Source organism: Cetorhinus maximus, chromosome 11 (assembly GCF_964194155.1).
Source record: "Cetorhinus maximus chromosome 11, sCetMax3.hap1.1, whole genome shotgun sequence".
Lineage (NCBI taxonomy): Eukaryota > Metazoa > Chordata > Chondrichthyes > Lamniformes > Cetorhinidae > Cetorhinus > Cetorhinus maximus.
In genome coordinates, this window is record NC_135889.1 from 26,150,463 (window position 1) to 26,170,946 (window position 20,484).

General features: G+C 47.1%; 1 protein-coding gene across 1 annotated transcript in view; it reads right to left on the minus strand.

The window, feature by feature from the left end:
- The window catches only part of LOC144686962 (dynein regulatory complex protein 11-like), a 378,502-nt gene that overhangs the window by 108,774 nt on the left and 249,244 nt on the right, over positions 1-20,484 (minus strand). Inside the window, exon 12 of the mRNA XM_078552808.1 lies at positions 5,235-5,342. Coding sequence (XP_078408934.1) covers positions 5,235-5,342 — 108 coding nt within the window. The remainder of the gene's footprint in view (positions 1-5,234; positions 5,343-20,484) is intronic.

Sequence of the window (20,484 nt, forward strand, 5' to 3'; positions counted from 1 at the left end):
TGGTGGGGTGGTAAATAGTCAAGAGGAGGCCCAAACATTACACGCGCATACAGACAGGCTGGTCAGATGGCCTAAGGAATGCCCCATGGAATGTTATGTGGACATTACACGTGAATACAGAATGGCTGGTCAGATGGCCTAAGGAATGCCACATGGAATGTTATGTGGATAAGTGTGCGGTTAAGCAGTTGGGCAAGACAAACAAGGTACGGGAATACACGAGAAATGGTAGGACCGTGAAAAGTAAGGACGATTACAGGGACCTTGTTGGGCAGAGCCGTTAAGGTAGCAGAACAGGAACATAAAGTGTTTAACAAGGTAAAAGCCAGAATTGCCTTTATTAGCCGAGGAATAAAATGTAGGAAAAGGGAGGTCATGTTGCAAGTGCAGAAAATGCTGTCGAGGCCATAGCTACACTTCTGCGTTCAGTTGTGACCTGCGCTTCATGGGAGGGATGGTACTGGAGTGGAGAGAGTGCAGAGGTTCCTGACCAGGATGCATGCTGGCCTGGAGAGTTGGCGTTATGAAGAAACATTGCATACACTTGCGACATTTACCGTGGAGCACAGGAGATTGACAGGTCACATTATTGACCTTCATACCGATTGGAGGGGCATAGACCGGGTGGACAGAAGGCAACATTTCCCCTTGGCGCAGGGATGACTAATGTGGTGGCATTTATTTAAGTTGAGTGCCATGAGGTTGACGGGTGAGGTGCTGAGGACCTTTTGGACAGAGTAATGTGGAACGCAGTTGCTGAAAGGGTGGTGGAGGTACAAACCCTCCTAGATGCAATAAGTATTTGGATGTGCAGCACGATGTCATGGTATGTTAGGTCATGGGGATAGTGGCCAGAAATGGGATAAGGCGACTTTGAAAGGTACTAGAGACCTCAAGGGGCCGAGGGACCTTTGTGTATGACCCACACGTCTGACTGTATCAGTCTGTGAATGAGCAGTGTTGCTGCATTAACGATTGCAGTAATCATCAGTGCTTTGGATGATGGGAAGACAGAGTGGATGGGTCTGTGGGCATCAAATACCTGGCCGCTGCACCCCAGCCTCACCGACACCTGCTGACCTGGCCGCTTGCCTCCTCCCCAGCTCTGTGGCCTGCTCCTCAAAGTGGGTGACATGCTGCAGCACGGCCTGGCTACCACCAGTGTGCAAACACTCCTGGTTGTTGTGTTCTGTTTTTGCCTGCAGAACAGAGAAGACCATTTACTCTGCACGCGCACGCCACACCCCAACCACAGTGGCCCATCTGAGGCCTCCAGTGGCTCCTGTCCACACTACTGGTGATCAGTCACCAGAAGATAGTACGGCTGCTCCCAACCCCCTCCCCAACGGCCACCTTGGACACATTTGGCGTCCATCACTTTGAATAACACACGGGTCTTAGTGCCCATGGCAATAGGTGTGGCGACGAGGCCAGCAGATGGCTCTTGGCCACGACACCTTGAGGCTCCCCTTCCACCATCTCATCACCATCAATAAGACATGTGTTGGAGTTCTGAGTATGTGCCTAGCTGCCTCCCCTGCAGGTTGCCCCCAGACTACTCAAATGCAACAAACACCAACATATGCTGCGGGGAGAACCCATTTTCTCCTCAACCACTAAGACTGATGTAAGCATGGTCACTATCTGTTTGCCTACCCAGCGCGCGTCAAATGCCCAATGCAGTAATGACACAAAGATGTGGGGGAGTGCCTCAAAGGCTAAGGCTACCTGCTGGGCTAAATGGCCAAGGCTGACATGGTATTCACCCTTCCAGAGCGCAACAAATCATTGAAGCGTTTGCGGCACTGGGTCTGTGTGCGCCGCACAGCATCTTGAGAGCTGACGACCTCCGCCACCTCCTGCCAGGCCTGCTTGGTTACGTGGGGGGCCCTCCTCCTCCAATCCTCGGGAAACAAGACCTCCCAACGTTCTGCAACCTCTTCAAGGAGGGCAGCAAGGCAGGCATCAGAGAACCGAGGGGCACATTGGCCCCCTGCTGGCCTATCCTGCAGCCTGCCACCCTCCTCCTCTGCCGTGCCCTCCTCTGGAGCCTGCTGCGCAGACCCCCTGCACCGGTTGCTGGCCATGGTGAACAGCCTAAAGGAGGTTGCCTGGCCTTTCTTTATACAGACTGTCGGTTCCCCATTGGAACCAGCGGTCTGTACACACCTGCCGCACATTTGAAATTCCTGCTGTACACGGGAGTCTGCAAAATGGTGGTGCGGCCTGTTTTGCCGGTGGAGATCGGCTACGCGCCCGCCGCCGATTAGGTCGGGCCCGCCTGCTTGACAAACATAAATTTCTGCCCATGGATACATTTCTTTCCTGTCCCAGAAGTGGTCCCAGCGTCCAATGAAAATGAACTCCTTTTCAACATCAGTCCTTTAGCCACGTGTTAAATTGTCCTGATCTGTTTGTTCTAATGCCAGTTTGCACATGGCTCAGGCAATAAGCAAGGTGATTACTACCTTTGAGGTCCTGGTTTTTAATTTACAGTCTAACCCTTTAAACAGGACCTCCTCCCTGTTCCTACCAATGTCAATATTGACCATGACAACCAGATTTACCCCTTCTCCTTCCAAGTACATCTCCAGCCATTGTGAGGTATCCCTTACCCTGGCATCGGGTCGGCAAAATGCACTTTGGAACTCTCATTCTTTGCTCCAGAGGATGCTACCTATCCCCCTGATCTCAGTGTCACCTGTTACTGCCATAGTTCTAATCTGCTATTCAAAGATCTCTTCATCACCCCCATTTCCACCCCCGCCCCCCCCTCCAACCAACTCCTCCAACTGGAGTGCAGCCAAACCACGGTGCCTTGGTCTGCATTGTGGCTCTCCTCCCTGCAGTCTTTCTCCTTGTCCTCACAAGTATGGATGACATCGAACCCATTGGAGGGGGCTAGTGTCTGCGGGACTTCCTTCTCAGACACGATGGACAAAATAATTCCTGCTGTGCCGTGATGACTCTATGACTTTTTGGGCTGGATTTTATGGCGAGGCAGGGTGCATGTAAATTATGATGGGTGGCTAGCCCACCACCTGCCCGCCCAACCATGACCTCATAATATGGTGGGTCGGTGAGCGCTGAAATCAACAGCCTGCCAGACATTTTGAAAAAATAATTAATGGGAAATTGAGCTTGTTAACAAGCCAATTGACCTGAATAATACACTGCCTACGCCATAAAACAGTTGATGCAAGCAGACAGGCAATTGAGATTCAGAAGGTCATAAACAACTTTGTCGAAAGATAGGAGGAAGTGCATCCTTTTGGTGGGGGTGGGGGTGGGATACCCTGTGCGCATCAAGGGCATCCACCTTTAGCCCCCTTTCCTCCTTACCTGGCCTTCAAAATCTGCCCCTCCACCCTCTTCACATGATCCCCTTCTTCCGCCAGGCTCCCTAATCCCTTCCCATCCTAAAATCCAAAGGGTTACCTTAGTTTTGGTCCTCTGGGATCCATTGCTCTTCTTCGTGGGCCTCCGTGCAGTCCCAACAGTGCTCATTACTGAATTCTGGCGTTGTTGGGACTGCCAGAGCTGCGGTCAATCAGATTGGCCACAGCTCTTGAGTGTAGGACTTCCCCTCACTAGGGGCGGAAGTCCGAACCTCACATGCTTAAGGCCACCCACAGTGTGATATTACTATGGGGCCTTGTTGAGCATAGGTTGGTGCTGCACCAAATTTCCTTCTAGGCTGTGGTGGGGGTCGAACAATATGCCCTCCTCCACCACCTATAAATTCAGCCCATTATTCTTCTTGTTCCTTGAAAAGGTCTCTGACCACAGTGGCTCAATTGCCTCTGAGTCAGAAGGTTTTGGATTTAGGTCCCACTCCAATATATGAGCACAAAAATCAAGGCTGGCATTCTAGTGCAATACTGCTAGAGTGCCGTACTTTGGATGAGACCTTAACCAAGGTCCTTTCAGATGGACACAAAAGATCCTGTGGAGCTATTTTGAGTGTCGCAAAGCTATGCCCCTTTATTTTTGAAACTATGATTTTTCAACCTTCAACTGACTGGAAGTTTTGCAATTTGAACTGAGACAGAGCAAACTGCTTAAAAATGCAAGGCAACATTCCAAGGTGGAGGTGAGAAGCAAACAAACCAACCTCAGGGGAGTGTTGAGAGAGAGACATTTCCTATCGTTCAGACACCCATCAAAACTCATAACTGCCTGAGGAGGAGACATCAAAAATGCAAAGTACTGGATATTGAAGCAATGGCTGCCACAGACCCACCCAAAACCCCTTGGAAATACATGTTGGTTGAAATATTTCAAGGCAAGACGGCCAGCCATGAAAGGGATTGTAAGTGACACAGGTGGTGTCAAGAAAGTCTTCAGCAGAGGTAGCAAGTTGAGGGCTCTCCCTCTCTCTCCCTTTTGGAATAAGCATGTCGCGTGGTTCAAAAAGTCAACTCCCGCTGAAAGCTACCAGCAAACCAAGATCTCATAATAATTGCAACATTTTCTACATCTGACCGCATCCAAGAAACCAGCTAACCTAAACAGGCTGCAACATTGAGAATCTATGCTTCAAGTACAAAGGACAGTTAACGATATATTCTTTTATATTTTTTTAATTGGACTCTAACTCTTCCTATTTCTGTTACGTGTGTGTGTGCGCGTGTGTGTGTGGGCCCTAATGACTGTATGAGGATGAATGCCTGATGTCATGTTTTTATTACTTTTTTGGGAGTTTAGCGGTTACTAAATTTGCTCTTTCTTTGACTCAAGAAAACCTTGCATGATTGGCTCCTTATTGCTCACAGCTTAGATAGTTAAATACATTTTACTTGGGAAAGGCATATCCTTGTAAAAAAGAAACCCAAACATTAATTGTGACCGACTGAGGAGGTCAAAAAGAGGGGAACCAGTTCACCCCTTCTCACCTGGTCATAACAAAAGTTAGAGCAGGGGAGTTATGCTGCACGTCCTGGCCAATATTTACTCATTGAACATTAGCAAAAAACCAGATTACCTGGTCATTATCACATTGTTGTTTGTGGGAGCTACTGTGTGCGAATTGGTCGCGGTGTTTCATACATTACAACAGTGTCTACACTTCAAAATGTACTTCATTGGCTGTAAAGCACTTTGAGATGACCAGTGATCATGAAAGGCGCTGTATAAATGCAAGTCTTTTTTTCTTTACAAACATTGAAGTCTTCTCCATTTAAGAATGGAGCACATTGTCCCAAAGCCTTAATTCTCATTTCCAGGCCTCTTACCCAAAGGCAGAATCCCATAGAGTGCAATCAGCTGCCTCACATCTAAGAGAGAAGGCATTGGTTCGATATCAGTTTGCCGCAGTGTGGTTCCCAGGTAGTTGTACTCGCCTGTGTAGGAAACGACAGGTAATTAATCATAATAAATCAATCAAGTTACTTGAATCATTTTGATATTTTTATGAAGGTATCACTCTCCTTTTAAGTTCTCATTTGAGGATTCAGTGATCGGGTGTGGTAGCATATTTATACCCGGGTTCAAGTTTAGTTCAGACTGATGGGATAAAAATCCGTCTCCCTCTATAAGGCTTCTAAATTGAATTATTTTGCATGGTCTCAATCCAGTTTCTGGTGAGCATAGATCAACAGCACAAAATTGCTTATGGTTCTTCAAAAGTTAATAATCTTATTTGACAGGTGGGGTCAGTGGTGGGGGTTATAAATTTCGTGAAATGGAAATTCTACTGTGCGACACAAAATACTCTTAGTGGCAGAATCTTCTGGTCAGCAAGTGGGGGGGCGGGGCCCGCTCACTGACACGTAAAATGATGCAGGGTGATGTTGGGCGTGCATCCCGATGTCACCCCGTGTCATTTAGATTTTCAGTTCGGTGGGCGCGCAAGCGAATCAGCTGCGCATCTGCCAAACTGTCAAAGGCCTATTAAGGCTATTAAAAAAGTAATTACATGATTAATGGACCTGCCCGTCCAACCTTAAGGTTGGTGGGCAGGCCAAGAGCCCAGGCGGACTTCTGAAAAAACATGAAACCTCATCCATGGGCGGGATGAGGTTTCATGAGAGTATTAAACTTTTTATAAAATGTTTAAATAAAAGAAATTGACATGTCCCAGCTCAGGTGGCAGTGGCATGAGGGGACATGTCAGTAATTTTTTTCCCCTTCTTTTTTGAAATTTTCAAACCTGAGCCGATCTCTCTGTGGCATCTCCCTCAGGGAGATCTGTGCGCTCTTTCGCGCGCATGTGCAAAAGAGCACACTCCTGAGTCAGGGAATCCACCCCCCACCCCGCCCGCACAGGGAGCGCATAGCACTTCCTGGCGGATGTCATGCTGGGCGGGCCTTAATTGACCTGCCCACGTAAAATGGTGGTGTGCCCCCAATTGGGGGCGCCGATCGGGAACCCGCCCACTCGGTCCTGCTCCTGCAGGACCCCGCTCCACGACGGGGAGAAGATCCTGCCCTTGAGATATCAGGGTTAAGGAACACTCTTAGGCAGACAGAAGGAACTTGACTCTGTAGCTAACATGTTATATTCCTTGAAGGAAGCATGAGAGAGAGAGCTATGTTCTGAGATATACTTGATTGGACATAATTGAAACAGTTCTGATCTCCATTTTGCCCACAATATATCCTAACTGGCTGTGTATTTGCTGTATTGTACAGGTAGCTGTACTTTGCAAATAAGCAATGATATGGGTCTGTTTGATAGGACCTTGCAGAGGAAATTTTCCTTATATCTAATTTATACTATGTTTTGGAATACCTCTTGCCTGAAAAAATTGTGAGACAACAAAAAGGATAAGTGCTCCAAACAGGCATTCATCACCTTGAACATCAAAATCCATATAATTTAATTTGATCATGTTACTAAGAAAGGAAGCAACAAAAGAGTTGCAATAGACTGCCTTTGATAGTGAAATAATGCACTATTACAAATTGGATTTCTCTAGAATTTAGCAACGTTTATTATCAAAATATAACATCTGCACTTGGATCAACATGTGAATGTACAAATTAGGAGCAACAGTAGGCCATTTGACCCCTCTAGCCTGCTCTGCCATTCTATGAGGTCACGGCTGATCTGAATATGGCCTCAACTCCAGATTCTGCCTACCCATAAGAACCTTTGACTCCTTTGTAAGTCAAGGATCTATCTACCTTTGCTTTAAATATATTCATTAACCAACCTCTGGGTAAGGGAGTTCCAAAGATTCACCACCCTCTGAGGTAAATAAAAATTCTCATCTCCATCTTAAATGGGAGACCTGCTATTTTTAAACTGTGTCCCCGGTTCTAGTCTCTCCCACAAGGGGAAACATCTGTTCAGTATCCACCCTGTCAAGTCCCCTCAGGATCTGATACGTTTCAATAAGACCACCTCGTAATCTTCTAAATTCCAATGGATACAGGCCTAGCTTGTAAGATCCCAGGTATCAGTCGAGCGAATCTTCTCTGAACTGCTTCTAACACATTTCTATCCTTTATTAAATGAGACAAAACTGTACACTATATTCTGGATGTGATCTCACCAATACCCTGTACATCCCTACGTCTATATTCCATTCCCCTTGCAAGAAATGACAACATTTCATTTGCCTTCCTAATCACTTGCTGTACTTGCATACTAACTTTTCCTGATTCATGTACCAGGATACCTAGATCCCTCTGTGCCTCAGAGTTTTTTTTTGTAAAAATATACTTTATTCATAAAAAATCTTCAATCACATTCAAAACCATTTCAAAAACAACATTACAAGGGTACAATCCAGGTTAAACTTTTACAAAATGTATCACCAGGTGCATCAGTACAAACAATATTACAATCATTTACAGCCTTTCATTTTGATCTGTACAGCCCGAGGGGCTCTAAACAGTTCCCAGTCTCTCGGTGCGCTGTGGTAGAAAGGTCTTAGACAGCGACCCTTCCCCATTGCGCCTTTGCGGCAGCTGCCCCAAGCTTTAGTGCGTCCCTCAGCACGTAGTCCTGGACTTTGGATTGTGCCAGTCCGCAACAATCGGTCGGGGACAACTCTTTGTGCTGGAAGACCAACAAGTTTCGGGCAGACCAAAGCGCGTCTTTCACCGAGTTGATGATCCTCCAGCTGCAGTCGATGTTTGTCTCGGTGTGTGTCCCTGGGAACAGCCCGTAGAGCACAGAGTCCTGTGTCACAGAACTGCTCGGGATGAACCTCGACAGCAACCACTGCATCTCTGAGTTCTGCAATCTCTCTCCATTTAGATAATATGCTGCTTTTCTATTCTTCCTGCCAAAGCGGACAAGTTCACATTTTCCTATATTATACTCCATCTGTCATATTTTTGCCCACTCATTTAACCTATTTTGCAGACTCCTTATGTCCTCTTCACAACTTACTTTCATACCTATCTTTCTGTCATCAGCAAATTCAGCAATCATACCTTCGGTCCCTTCATCCAAGTCATTGATGTAAATTGTAAATAGTTAAGGCCCCAGCACTGTTCCCCATGGGACGCCATTCGTCACATCTTGCCAATCCACAAAAGACCTATTTATCCCTAGTCTTTCTTCCTGTTAGCTAACCAATCCTCTATCCATGCTAATATGTTACCCCCTATGCCATAAGCTCTTGTTTTGTGTAGTAACCTTTGATGTGAGACTTTGACAAATGCCTTCTGGAAATCTAAGTACAGCACATCCACAGCTTTCCCTTTATCCACGTTGCTTGTTACTTCCTCAAAGAACTCCCATAAATTAGTAAACATGGCTTCTCTTTCACAAAACCATGCTGACTCTGCTTGATTGCATTGAGATTTTCTAAGTTCCCCACCATAGCCTCCTTAATAAAAGATTCCAGCAATTTCCCTACAACAGACTGGCCTGTAGTTTCCTGTTGTCTGTCTCCTTCCTTCCTTGAAAATAGGAGTCACATTTACTATTTTCCAATTTGATGTGACCTTTCCAGCATCTAGGGAATTTTGGAAAATTAAAACCAATCCACCTACTATTTCAGCAGCCACTTCTTTTAAGGCCCTAGGATGAAGTCCATCAGGACTGTGAACTTGTCAGCTTTTAATTCTAATACTTTTTTCAATACCCTTTCCTTGATGATTGTAATTCTTTTAATTCCTCCCTCCCTTTCGCCTCCTGATGTTTCTGGGATGTTAACTGTATTCTCTACAGTGAAGACAAATGCAAAATATATGTTCAATTCATCTGCCATTTCTTTATTCTCTATTATTAATTCCCCATTCTCACTCTCTACAGGACCAACATTCACTTTATTTACTTTTTACTCTTACTATCTGTTTTTATATTTCTAGCTAGCTTTCTCTTGTACTCTAATTTCTCCTTCCTTATTAATCTATTAGTTATTCCTTGCTGTTCTTTGTATTCTGTCCAATTTTCTGACCTGCTACTGATCTTTGCAGAATTATATGCTTTTTCTTTAGTTATCCACAAATGGTGTGTCCTTCCCTTGGAGTCTTTCTTTCTCACTGGAATGTATCTTTTATGAGCATTCTGAAATATCTCCTTAAGTGTCTGCCACTGCAACTCTTACTAACCTATCCCTTAACCTAATTTCCCAGTTCATTTTTGCCAGCTTTGTTTTCATGCCCTCATAATTGCCCTTATTTAAGTTTAGAACAGTAGTCTTAGTTCCACTCCTCTCTCCCTCAAGCTGAAAGTGAAATTCAATCATATTATGATCACTGCTACCTTTGGGTGCCTTCACTCAGATCTAGTATAGCCTGCTCTCTGGCTGGTGCTAAAAGGTGCTGCACTAAGAAACTATCCTGAAAACACCCTATGAACTCATCATTCGGGTTACTTTTACCAATCTGATTTGTCCAATCTATTTGTAGTTTAAAATCACCCATGATTATCGCCGCACCATTCTCACAAGGCTCATTGTTGTTTGTTGTCTATATCAATGATTTGGATGATAATGTGCTGAATTGGATCAGCAAGTTTGCTGATGACACTAAGATTCCCCGCGTTGTGGACAGCGAGGAAGGCTTTCAAAGCTTGCAGAGGGATCTGGACCAACTGGGAAAATGGGCCAGAAAATGGCAGATGGAATTTAATGCGGAAAAGTGTGAGGTGTTGCATTTTGGAAGGTCAAACCAAGGTAGGACATACACAGTAAATGGTAGGGCACTGAGGAGTGCGGAGGAACAAAGGGATCTGGGAGTTCAGATACATAATTCCTTGAAAGTGGCGTCACAGGTAGACAGGGTTGTAAAGAAAGCTTTTGGCATACTGGCCTTCATAAATCAAAGTATTGAGTATAGGAGTTGGGATGTTATGGTGAGGTTGTATAAGACATTGGTGAGGCCAACTCTGGAGTATTGTGTGCAGTTCTGGTCGCCTAACTACAGGAAGGATATCAGTAAGATTGAGAGTGTGCAGAGAAGATTTACTAGGATGTTGCCGGGTCTTAAGGAGTTGAGTTACAGAGAAAGATTAAACAGCTTAGGACTTTATTCCTTGGAGCGTAGAAGAATGAGGAGAGATTTGATAGAAGTTTACAAAATTATGAGGGGTATAGACAGAGTAAATGCGAGTAGGCTCTTTCCACTTAGATTAGGAGAGATAAACACGAGAGGACATGGCTTTAGGGTGAAAGGGGAAAGGTTTAGGGGGAACATTAGGGGGAACTTCTTCACTCAGAGAGTGGTGAGAGTGTGGAACGAGCTACCATCTGATGTGGTAAATGCGGGCTCACTCTTAAGTTTTAAGAATAAATTGGATAGATACATGGATGGGAGAGGTCTGGAGGGTTATGGACTAGGTGCAGGTCAATGGGATTAGTGGAATAATATTTTGGCACAGACTAGAAGGGCCGAGTGGCCTGTTTTCTGTGCTGTAGTGTTCTATGGTTCTATGGCTCCATTATTTCTTCCTATACACCTTGTCCCACAGTGTGGGTACTGTTACAGGGCCTATAAACCACTCCCACAAGTGGCTTGTTACCTTTGTCATTTCTCATCTCTAGAAACTGATTCTACATCTTAATCTCCAGAACTAAGGCCATGTCTCCCTAATGCATCAATGTCATCCTTAATTAACACCCCCACCTTTACCTAGCTTCCTGTCCTTCCTAAATGTCATATGCCCTTGAATATTCAGCTTCCAGTTATTGTCATCCTGCAGTCATATCTCTGTAATGGTTATCAGATCATACATAGTTACTTCTATTTGTGCTGTCAATTCATCTGTTTTGTTACAAATGCTACATGCATTCAGATGCAGAGCTTTTAGTTCTGTCTTTTTACATTTTTGTAACCTCTAGCCTTATCTGCTGGTGCAATCTTAGGTTTGTACACTCTGTCCTTTTCTGCCAGACTCTGATCATCTTGCTCTTTTGCCTTGTCTTCTCTATTTCATTTATCACATTTCCAAAACTTGATTCCTTGCCCCCACTATTTAATTTAAGGCCCTCTCTACCACCCAAGTTACACCCAAGATGACACTCGTCCCGGCATGGTTCAGGTGAAGACCATCCTAACGGTACAGTTCCCACTTTCCCCAGCACTGGTGCCAGTGTCCCATGAATTGAAACCCATTTCTCCCACACCAATATTTGAGTTATGCATTTAGCTCTCTAATCTGATTTACCTTATGCCAATTTGCACATGGCTCAGGTAGTAATCCACACATTATTATCTTCGAGGTTCTGCTTTTTAATTTTGCCCCTAGCTGCTCATACTCACTCAGCAGAACCTCTTTCCTCTCCTAATGTCATCGGTATGTCAGTAGAGCACAACCACTGGATCCTCCCCCTCCCACTTCCTCTCCAGCCCAGAGTAGATGTTCCAGGGCTGCACTGCGATTGAGATGAGTTTTGGAGTGGGGCAAGGGCTGTGTTTGACGGTAGTGCACAAGCACGTGCAGGATGGCAGGGAAGGAAGCAAGCACGTATTAGGGAAACCGTGACCATAAAGTAATCATTCCTCCGCAGAGGAATGAGCGTCTGTGCCCGAGGGGTGAGCATTTGGTGGCACTTTCATGTCTCTGTGTTGCTTGAGTGGGCAGATAAACTAGAGGCCTGACCCCAAGCATTGTCAATGTGGCTGCTTCTCAACTGTCTCAGCTGCAGAGGAATGGTCACATTATACAAAGTTTCGCTCATGGAAAGTGGACTGCAGAGCAGCTGGGCATGTTGTACAATCTCCTTGCTAAAGCTGGCTATGGAGCAGTCACTGATGGAGGTGCTCATAGCCCCTCGCAATGTTATCATCCCAGTTTGGACATGTCTCCCCCATGTTTCAAGGTAACAATCTTGCAGTGTGGGTTAGGGGAATGCCTGCACCTGAGCTGAGAGTACAGCTGCAGTCCAGTGGATAAAGCTGCTGTCAATTGTTCAGGTGGAGTGGGACGGAAATGGGTGGGGTTTCAGGCAGCCATGCAGCGCATTAAATTCTGGCCATCCAAGTGGTGGCCAGCAGTCTCCGGCACATGTTAAGGGGCCCTAAGACTTAACCAAAAGCGGTTCTTAGAACACCCAAGCTAACCCATGCATCTCTCTCTTTCATCCTGCAGGAGGAGTACATCAGGAGCATGGAGCCTGGTGACCTAGTTGTATGCCTCGTGGCGTACAGAGAGCAGAGACGAAGGAGAAGAGAGCGACAGAGGCGCCTGGCTGGGCAGAGGGAGGAGCAGCACTCCCAGGAAGAAGGGGTGGCTGGGGTGCCCACACGTGTCGCTGAACAGCGAGCAGTTGCTGTTCGGTACCTAGCTAGACCCAGGATCTATAGATGTTGCCTTTCATTGATGCAGATGACCGAGAACCATTGTCACCGAAGACTGCGCATGTTCAGGGAACTGGTTGGTCACATCTGCCAGCTGCTGCAGGATTTGGTGACCTTTGTGGGATATCGCAAGCCTCCACCCAAAAATGCATCCATCTTTACAAGACACACAACTTTGTGCATTTTGCCCGGGACCAGGAAAGCCAAGATGCAGGAGAGCTGGGATTTTCTCAGATCTCAGGTTTCCCACAGGCGCCATCAACTGCACTCACATGGCACTCAAATCTCCGTGGCAACAAGTGGTCAACTATGTGAACTGCAAGGGCTTCTACTCACTGAATGTTCAGCTGGTGTGCGACCACCACAAATACAGCCTGCAGGTCTGCGCACAGTTCCCAGGGAGTGTCCACAACTCCTATATCCTTAGCAGGTCTCAGATCCCTGACATTTTCCAGGTTCAACAGAGGCTGCAGGGTTGGGTCCTCAGGGGCAAGGGTTACCCGCAGAGGTGGTACCCGATGAGACCTGTGCGGCGGCCTCAGACTGCAGCCAAGCGAAGGTATAATGAGGCTCATGCTGCAACGCACACCTTGGTGGAACAAACTATCGGGATGCTGGAAGAGGTTCCAGTGCCTGGACTGGTCTGGTGGACCCTGCAATATAGTCCACAGAGTGTGTCACGCATCATGGTTGCCTGCAGCGCTCTTCACAACCTGGCACTGCAATGTGGAGAGGAGATGAAGGAGCAGCATGTCCCCTCTGATGAGGAGGACGTTGACTGGTTTAAGGGTTAGGAGGTCCTTGAAGGTGACGATGAAGGTGATGAAGGCGATGAGGCCATCGCACTGGCCAGGCGAGGCAGGCACGTTCGTGGAGGCCCTCACAGCTGCTAGATTTGTGGAGGATGATGACAACATGCAGTGAGGAGACACCATAGATCTTCACATTGCATCTGTGAACGTTTGACTCCAGTCTGGTTGATGGCAGCGCACATACTCTCGGTGATAAGGCTCCTGTCATAGAGATGCGGCGGAGGCCCGAATAGTTGCTCGATTCCAGGGGGAGAATGACAACATGCAGTGAGGACACTCCATAGGCCTTCACATAGCCTCTGTAAATGTCTGACTTCCCACGGCCAGGGAAGCTCGCTTGCACTTTGTGATCAGAGCCATAACATGAAGTTGCAGCTGTGAAACTTTAAATGCACCCTGATCCTTTGTCAGCCTTCAGCACCTGACCTGTCACTGGTCACAGATGCTGACATGATGGGGGCCAGCCCCACCTTAAAGGTGCTGAGAGCACACAGATATAATGATGGAACTTTGTGATCCCTGCCCAAGACACTCTGGCAGCAATAAAAAGCACCATTGAGGTGCAGGCATCACTAATGTGTTCAGTGACTGTGAGGTCAGACCATTACTTTGGTCTGAAGGCTGCACAAAGCACAGTGAAGAGGCTCTAGACTGAGACAACTGCCTTTATCTTGTGCAGGAACCAAGATTTCACATCTGAGTGACACGAACACTGCTCATCAGAACAAGAAGCCATTGGCAGAGAGACATCCTGGGGGTCTATTTACAATAGTGAACATTATGTATAAGTGATTAATACCCATGCCCAGGCTGTGGAACTAGATCACCTTAACCTTCCTAGCCTTGCCACTATGCCTTAGTGCTCCCCTGATGTCCACAGCAGAGGTGGACGGCCTTGGTAAGTGTCCTGGAGGGTCCCAGCCTGCTTTCTGGGTCCTGATCTGTGGCAGTGGCACCCTCCTCAGCCTGTGGAGCTGGAGCAGCTGGGGTCACAGGAAGAGGGATCTCAGATGGGCTGGACACTCCAGAAGTCACCTGGGTGGGTGGCGCCAGGGTGTCGATCTGCCGGTCCTCCTCTCACAGGAGTGCCCGATGGCCCCTGGCTGACTCCTTGAGGAGAAGGGAAGTTGGAGTGAGATCGAACTGCCCCACACCCTTCTCGCGTACACATTGTTGGAGGCCAACTATGACGTCAGCAATGGAGTTCAGCCCGCACAGCAGCGCAGGACTGATGTCCTGGACCAAGGTCTCCTTAGCAGCTGCCACCTGGCGCTATCACCTCAGCCTGAAGGCAGATGGACTTTTCCATTGTGCCTTGCAGTCTGAGGGTTTCAGAGGACATCCCTTCCTAATGTTCCCAGGCTTGCCTTCGCAGCTCTAGCAACTGAGGTATGATCGAGTCCACAGGCTCGTCATCTGACTTGGACTCAGCAGATTTCTAGTCTCCAGTAGTCTTCTAAGTGCTGGAAACCTGGGAAGTCCCTTCCACTGCCTGCCGTGGATCAGACAGTGCGATGTGCTCACCAGATTTTGATCCCAAGGCTATTCTAAAGTTAGGTCCCACTGAGGTATGTGTCTCTGCGCTGGTGGAGGGTGCGGATGAGCACTGTGACGGGTCTTCAATGAAGGTACCTTCAGATTCCTCTTCAGAAGTTTCGTCGGGGCTTGATTGAAGGCCCTGAGCCATGGAATCCGTCAGCTGTCTCCTAGGCGTGCCGCGAAAGCAAGGAGAGATAATTAGTGCATGGCAGGGGGCTGCAGAACAGGGGGGGTGACTCACACTCACAGTCTGATGGATGTTGCAGTGCTGGATCCTCACTTGGTAGAACAACGCCAACCTCACCGTTAGCACAGGAATGGTCCAGATCTTCGCTGGCCAACTGTATGACTCTATTTCCAAAGTCTGTGAGGACCTTGATCTCAGGCATTCCTCCACCAGTCTGTGGCCTCTCCCTCTTGTTGTGTGCCAGCTTGTCCTGCATGAATACAGGTGGGGAGAATGTAAGCAGGACGTCTGGCAGGCCAGATGAAAAATATGGCTGGCATGTGTGGGTGGTGAGTGGTCCATGGACGGGATGAGGACAATGAAGGTGTGTGTGAGAGAGAGTGAATGGTGATGTCCCTTGAACTGGCAATGAATGAGATCCCTGTGGAAATGTGATGGGTTTGTGATTGTGTGAGTTGGAAGTGATGAGAAGAGTGACTTACCCTGGTGGAACTGAGTTCATTCATCCTCTTGTGGCATTGAGCGGCTGTCCTCTTTTGCACTGACCACCGCTGCCACCGCCTCCCAAGCTGGATTGGTGATGCTGCTGGCTCTCCTGCAGCCAGAGCGGGGATGGGGGACATCACAGTGGGCCTCCATGGCGTCCAAAATGTGCTTGAAGGACGTGTCAATGAATTGCGGGACTCCAGTCTTCTTGCCTTTTGGGGCCATGTCTTCTTTATTGCAGTGCTGGCGCTAGAAGAACTGAGAGGTGTGCACGTAGCTGCACTTTAAATATGACACCTGGCTTGAGGAAGCAGCAAGGTGAGAACCTGTCTGCCATCGAAATGGTGTGTTTTCCGGGAATCCATGATTAATGAGGCAGGCTTGGGACAATATGGTGTAAAAACACGCCATTGCGGCCAGCAGGAAAAACGTTGTCCACTACTGCGCTGAGTGCAAATCTGGGATGATGCCGCCCATAAGTTGAGGACATTTCCCTTCCCCCTTGAGGTCAGTGACAAATTAAGTTTTTTTGCTTCTTGATATTTTCAAATAGTTAGGACACTTTTAAAAAACCTTCTGAATTCCCTGTGCTCCCCAACTTCTGGCCCTAGTAGTAATTGCTCCACCATTGGTGGTTATTTGTGTCTTCACTATCTAGGCCCTAAGCTTTGGAATTAATTCCCTAAACATCTCTGCCTTTCCACACTCCTTAAAACCTACCTCTTTGACCAAGCTTTTGGTCAACTGCCATAATATCACCTAGTACAGCTGGGTGTCATGTTTTGTTTCATAATGCCCCTGAGAAGCACCTCGGGATATTTTTATTACATCAAAGGCACTGTATAAGCATGCTATGTTAGTTGGTGCTAACTCTAATCATTACCATTCAGTGGACCCTGGATCTGCATACCCACAAATTAGGTGGCTAGATGGTCTAATGGGAGTTGTTAGAATCTGAAGCTCCTGAGACAACAGTTCTCAGCTGCCAAGGGCAGGCTAGCCAGTGTTGAAGATACTAAGCCCGATGGCGGGCGAGCAAGTTGGAGTGATTCCCGCTGGGCAGCAGGACAGCTGAACACGTGCTATCTTCCACTGCTCAGCCCACTAATTATTCCTCCACAAGGAGCATGGCAAATCTCATGGTTGCCTGCAGCTTGGATCACCAATGCCTCAGTGAACGAATTGAAGTGATAAGTTTAGTTAGCGTATCTTTTACCTCTTAAAGCCAGCAGGCCAGTGCTAAGCCCTTCAACTGGCCCCTGTCTAGGCATGGCATCCCCACCCCTTCCAGGTGAAGGGCATCCTGGAGGACCAGAGATGGGTGTTCCTCCTGTTCATACATGACTACACATGGAGACATTGCTCGTTGACCAGGGTGATGAGAGCCATGTTTACGAAGACTCCCACCAACACGTTTGCTCTTGCCTCCACTACCCTTGAGACTCTATAGAGAGGCCATCATCTTGGCAGCATAGAAAGACTAAACACATGAGTCCTTGTCAACTATGACCATTCACCTGGGAGGATGGAGGTTTGGAGTACTGAGTTGGCTGCCGTTCACCAGCTGTGGCCCTTGGTGGCATCCACCTCCCTCCCTCCCTTCATCCCTGCCTGACTGCAGCAGATGGCAAATCACACACAATAAACTGCAGCTCCACACTTGCTGGGATCAAGATGTCGTGAGACCCATGAGTCGGGAACAAAACTGCTGCCGTGTGGGCTTCTCCATAGAGAACTGAGCATGGTTGACATCCAGTTGCCTCATAATTATTGGGGTGGCCCTTTAGTTGGCCACTTGATCAACCTTGAACTCCACCCACCTGAAAAGACTCTCCTCCCACTTGGAGGGATTTCATTTACTGGCTAACTGCATAGTCAAGGTGAGATTTGAAAAATGATGTGGGTCACCTTCCAGACTCAGTCCACCATCTTCTACCCACCCCGTCATCCACCATCACCCTTGACTCACCAAATATCACCAACCATCTCCCCTCTGTCACCCTTGAACCTCCCCCCATTACCCCTTACAATCCACCTCCACATGCCTTCCCTTCTCTCAGAGCCAACACCCTTTACCATCTCCATGCTAACATGCAGCAACCCTGCCCTCCATGACACTCTTTCCCCCACCCCTGCTTCCCTGTACATACATCCCCCCCTTCCCCACTCTATCCCTCCCTCTCCGAACAGTCTCCCCCCAACCCTTTCCTTCTGACCCTCCTCTCCTCCCCTTTTCTTGTTTAGCCTGCCTACCGTGTCCAGCCTTAGTGCAGCTTTTGCCACCGACACTCAGTATGAGTGAAGCTATGTGCAGTCCCCAAGAAGGCAAAAGCAGCATCTACTGACCTCAAAGTTGTGGGAGAAGTGCAGCTCGCCAGGTGCACATCACTTACATAGAGTCATAAAACTGAATGTTCTAAATTTTCACTGGTGGGGAACTTAATTTGGAAGGTAAACTTAATTGCAGGAAGGTGGCCTTTTAATGAGCATGCATGAGATGCTAATGCATGCAAATAGAGTTCCTGACATTGGTTTTTGGGAAGCTTGACTCACCTTTAACCTTCCTTGAAAGTTGGGAGAACAAAATTCAAACAGTTTATCCTGCTGTTAAGAAACAGATTTTTTGCCTCCCATCATATTATGTGCCCCCTCCCACCACGATTCCCGCTGCTGGTGGGACCGGAAGATTCTGCCTACTGTATATTATGTCTCCCAACTGCCACCAAGACAGCAGTCTGGTTTTCCACAGAGATAGTGGCGCCAACTGCTCTACTCCACTTCTTAGATAAGGGCCTGACGCAGACTACATTGAAGTCGCTCCATTGATGACTGCAATGAAGGAAAAGTTGCTGAAAATGAGGGCTGTAGACTCTAGATTTACAAATATTAGTTATAGCTAATCTTAGGCTGACCTCAAAATCTGCAATTCCTCATTCTTCTTTTTTAACACCCACAGTACATAGGACTTATACCACTGGGTCCTCCAATGCTTATGCAAATATGCAGACCTATAAAATTCTGGAGGCTTCAACGCTGTAAAGTGGTTGGGTACAAATCATGATTCACTGGTGCAGATCTGGTGCATAATGCATTTTAAAAGATTTTTTTCCAAGTTCTTTTTTGGTCAGTTGGGTATCTAACACATGCAGAAAGCTATCACGATAATTAAGGGTCTCCAAACAAAGCTATTGGGACATTTATGCCTGTTTGCTTGATATAAATTGCATACCTTTTCCATATGGTGGCATATGTCACTCATCACCTATCTCTAACTTCTAAAGTTTAGTTATAAGTTGCAATGCCAAGGCTTAGGGATTCTCAAATATGTGTGGGAGTACTGAAATTTAATCAACTAAGGGCTCACAAGCTCCAAGCGGAGAGCATTAACAAACTCCCCAATGCTGGTCTGTTAGGGCAGTGGCTGGCAGACCTACTACCTCGACCTAAATGGGAAAAATCTCAACTCCTAGGGATAGATCTACCTTTCCCAAGTTTTATTTGTTTGTCTGCCCAAGGCAGTCAGCAGATATAAGAAGCTCCTTGTGATTTTTCTTAAAATATTTTATTCATTCACGGGATGTACAAGAGCAGCATTTGTGATCTATCCCTAATATTCTTTGAGAAGCTGGTGCTGAGTGGCCTTCTTGAACTACAGCAATCCATGTGACAAAAGTATACACACAATGCTGTCAGATAGGGAGTTCAAGATTTTTGATGCAGCGGTAGTGAAGGAATGGTGATATAGGCCTGAATTTTACCTTTGGCAGGCACACGCGATTGGCAGGCCCGGGAGCGGTCGGGAAACGGACCCCCGACCGTGATCGGCACCTGGCCGCGATTTCATTTATTGCGAGGGAAATTGGATACAAAAGTAGGGAGGTTATGCTTCGGCTATACAGAGACCGCATCTGGAGTACTGTGTACAGTATTGGTCATTTTATTTAAGGAAGGAGGTAAATGCGTTGGAAGCAGTTCAGAGAAGATTTACCGTACTAATACCTGGAGTTGGAGAGGAAGGGCTGGACAGGCTAGGTTTGTATTGGCTGGAGTTTAGAAGAATAAGAGGCAACTAGATTGAGATATATGAGATACTGAGGGGTCTTGACTGGGTGGATGTGGCGAGGATGTTTCCTCTTGTGGGAGAATCCAGAACTAGGAGTCACTGTTTAAAAATAAGGGGTCACCCATTTAAAAGGGTGAAATTTTTTCTCTCAGAGTGTCATGAGTCTTTGGAACTCTCTTCCTGTAAAGGCAGTGGAAGCAGAGTCTTTGAATATTTTTAAGGCCAAGGTGTAGATTCTTGGCAAGCAAGGGGGTTATAGGTTATCGGGGGTAGGCAGGATACAGATTTGAGGTTTTTATCAGATCAGCTATGATCTTATTGAATGGCGGAGCAGGCTCGAGAGGCCAAATGGCCTACTCCCGCTCCTTGTTCGTATGTGTTTGGAGGCTTGTGATATTCCACAAGTTCCTGGCACAAAAATTGAGCGCTGTGGCCACTTTCACAGCCACTGGCAGTGCGTGCCCTCTAAGTCCCCGTGGCAACAAATCCTGCAGCACGTGGCATATGTGACCGACCAGTTCCCTGGACATGTGCAGTCTTTAGTGACACTGGTTCTCAGTCATCTGCAGGAATGACAAGCGCCATATATAGACCCTGGGTCTAGCTAGGCACCAACCCGCAACGGTTGCTAGGGCACTTCAGCAGCATGTGCAGGAGCCCCAGCCACCTGTTCTTCTTTAGGGTGCTGCTGATCC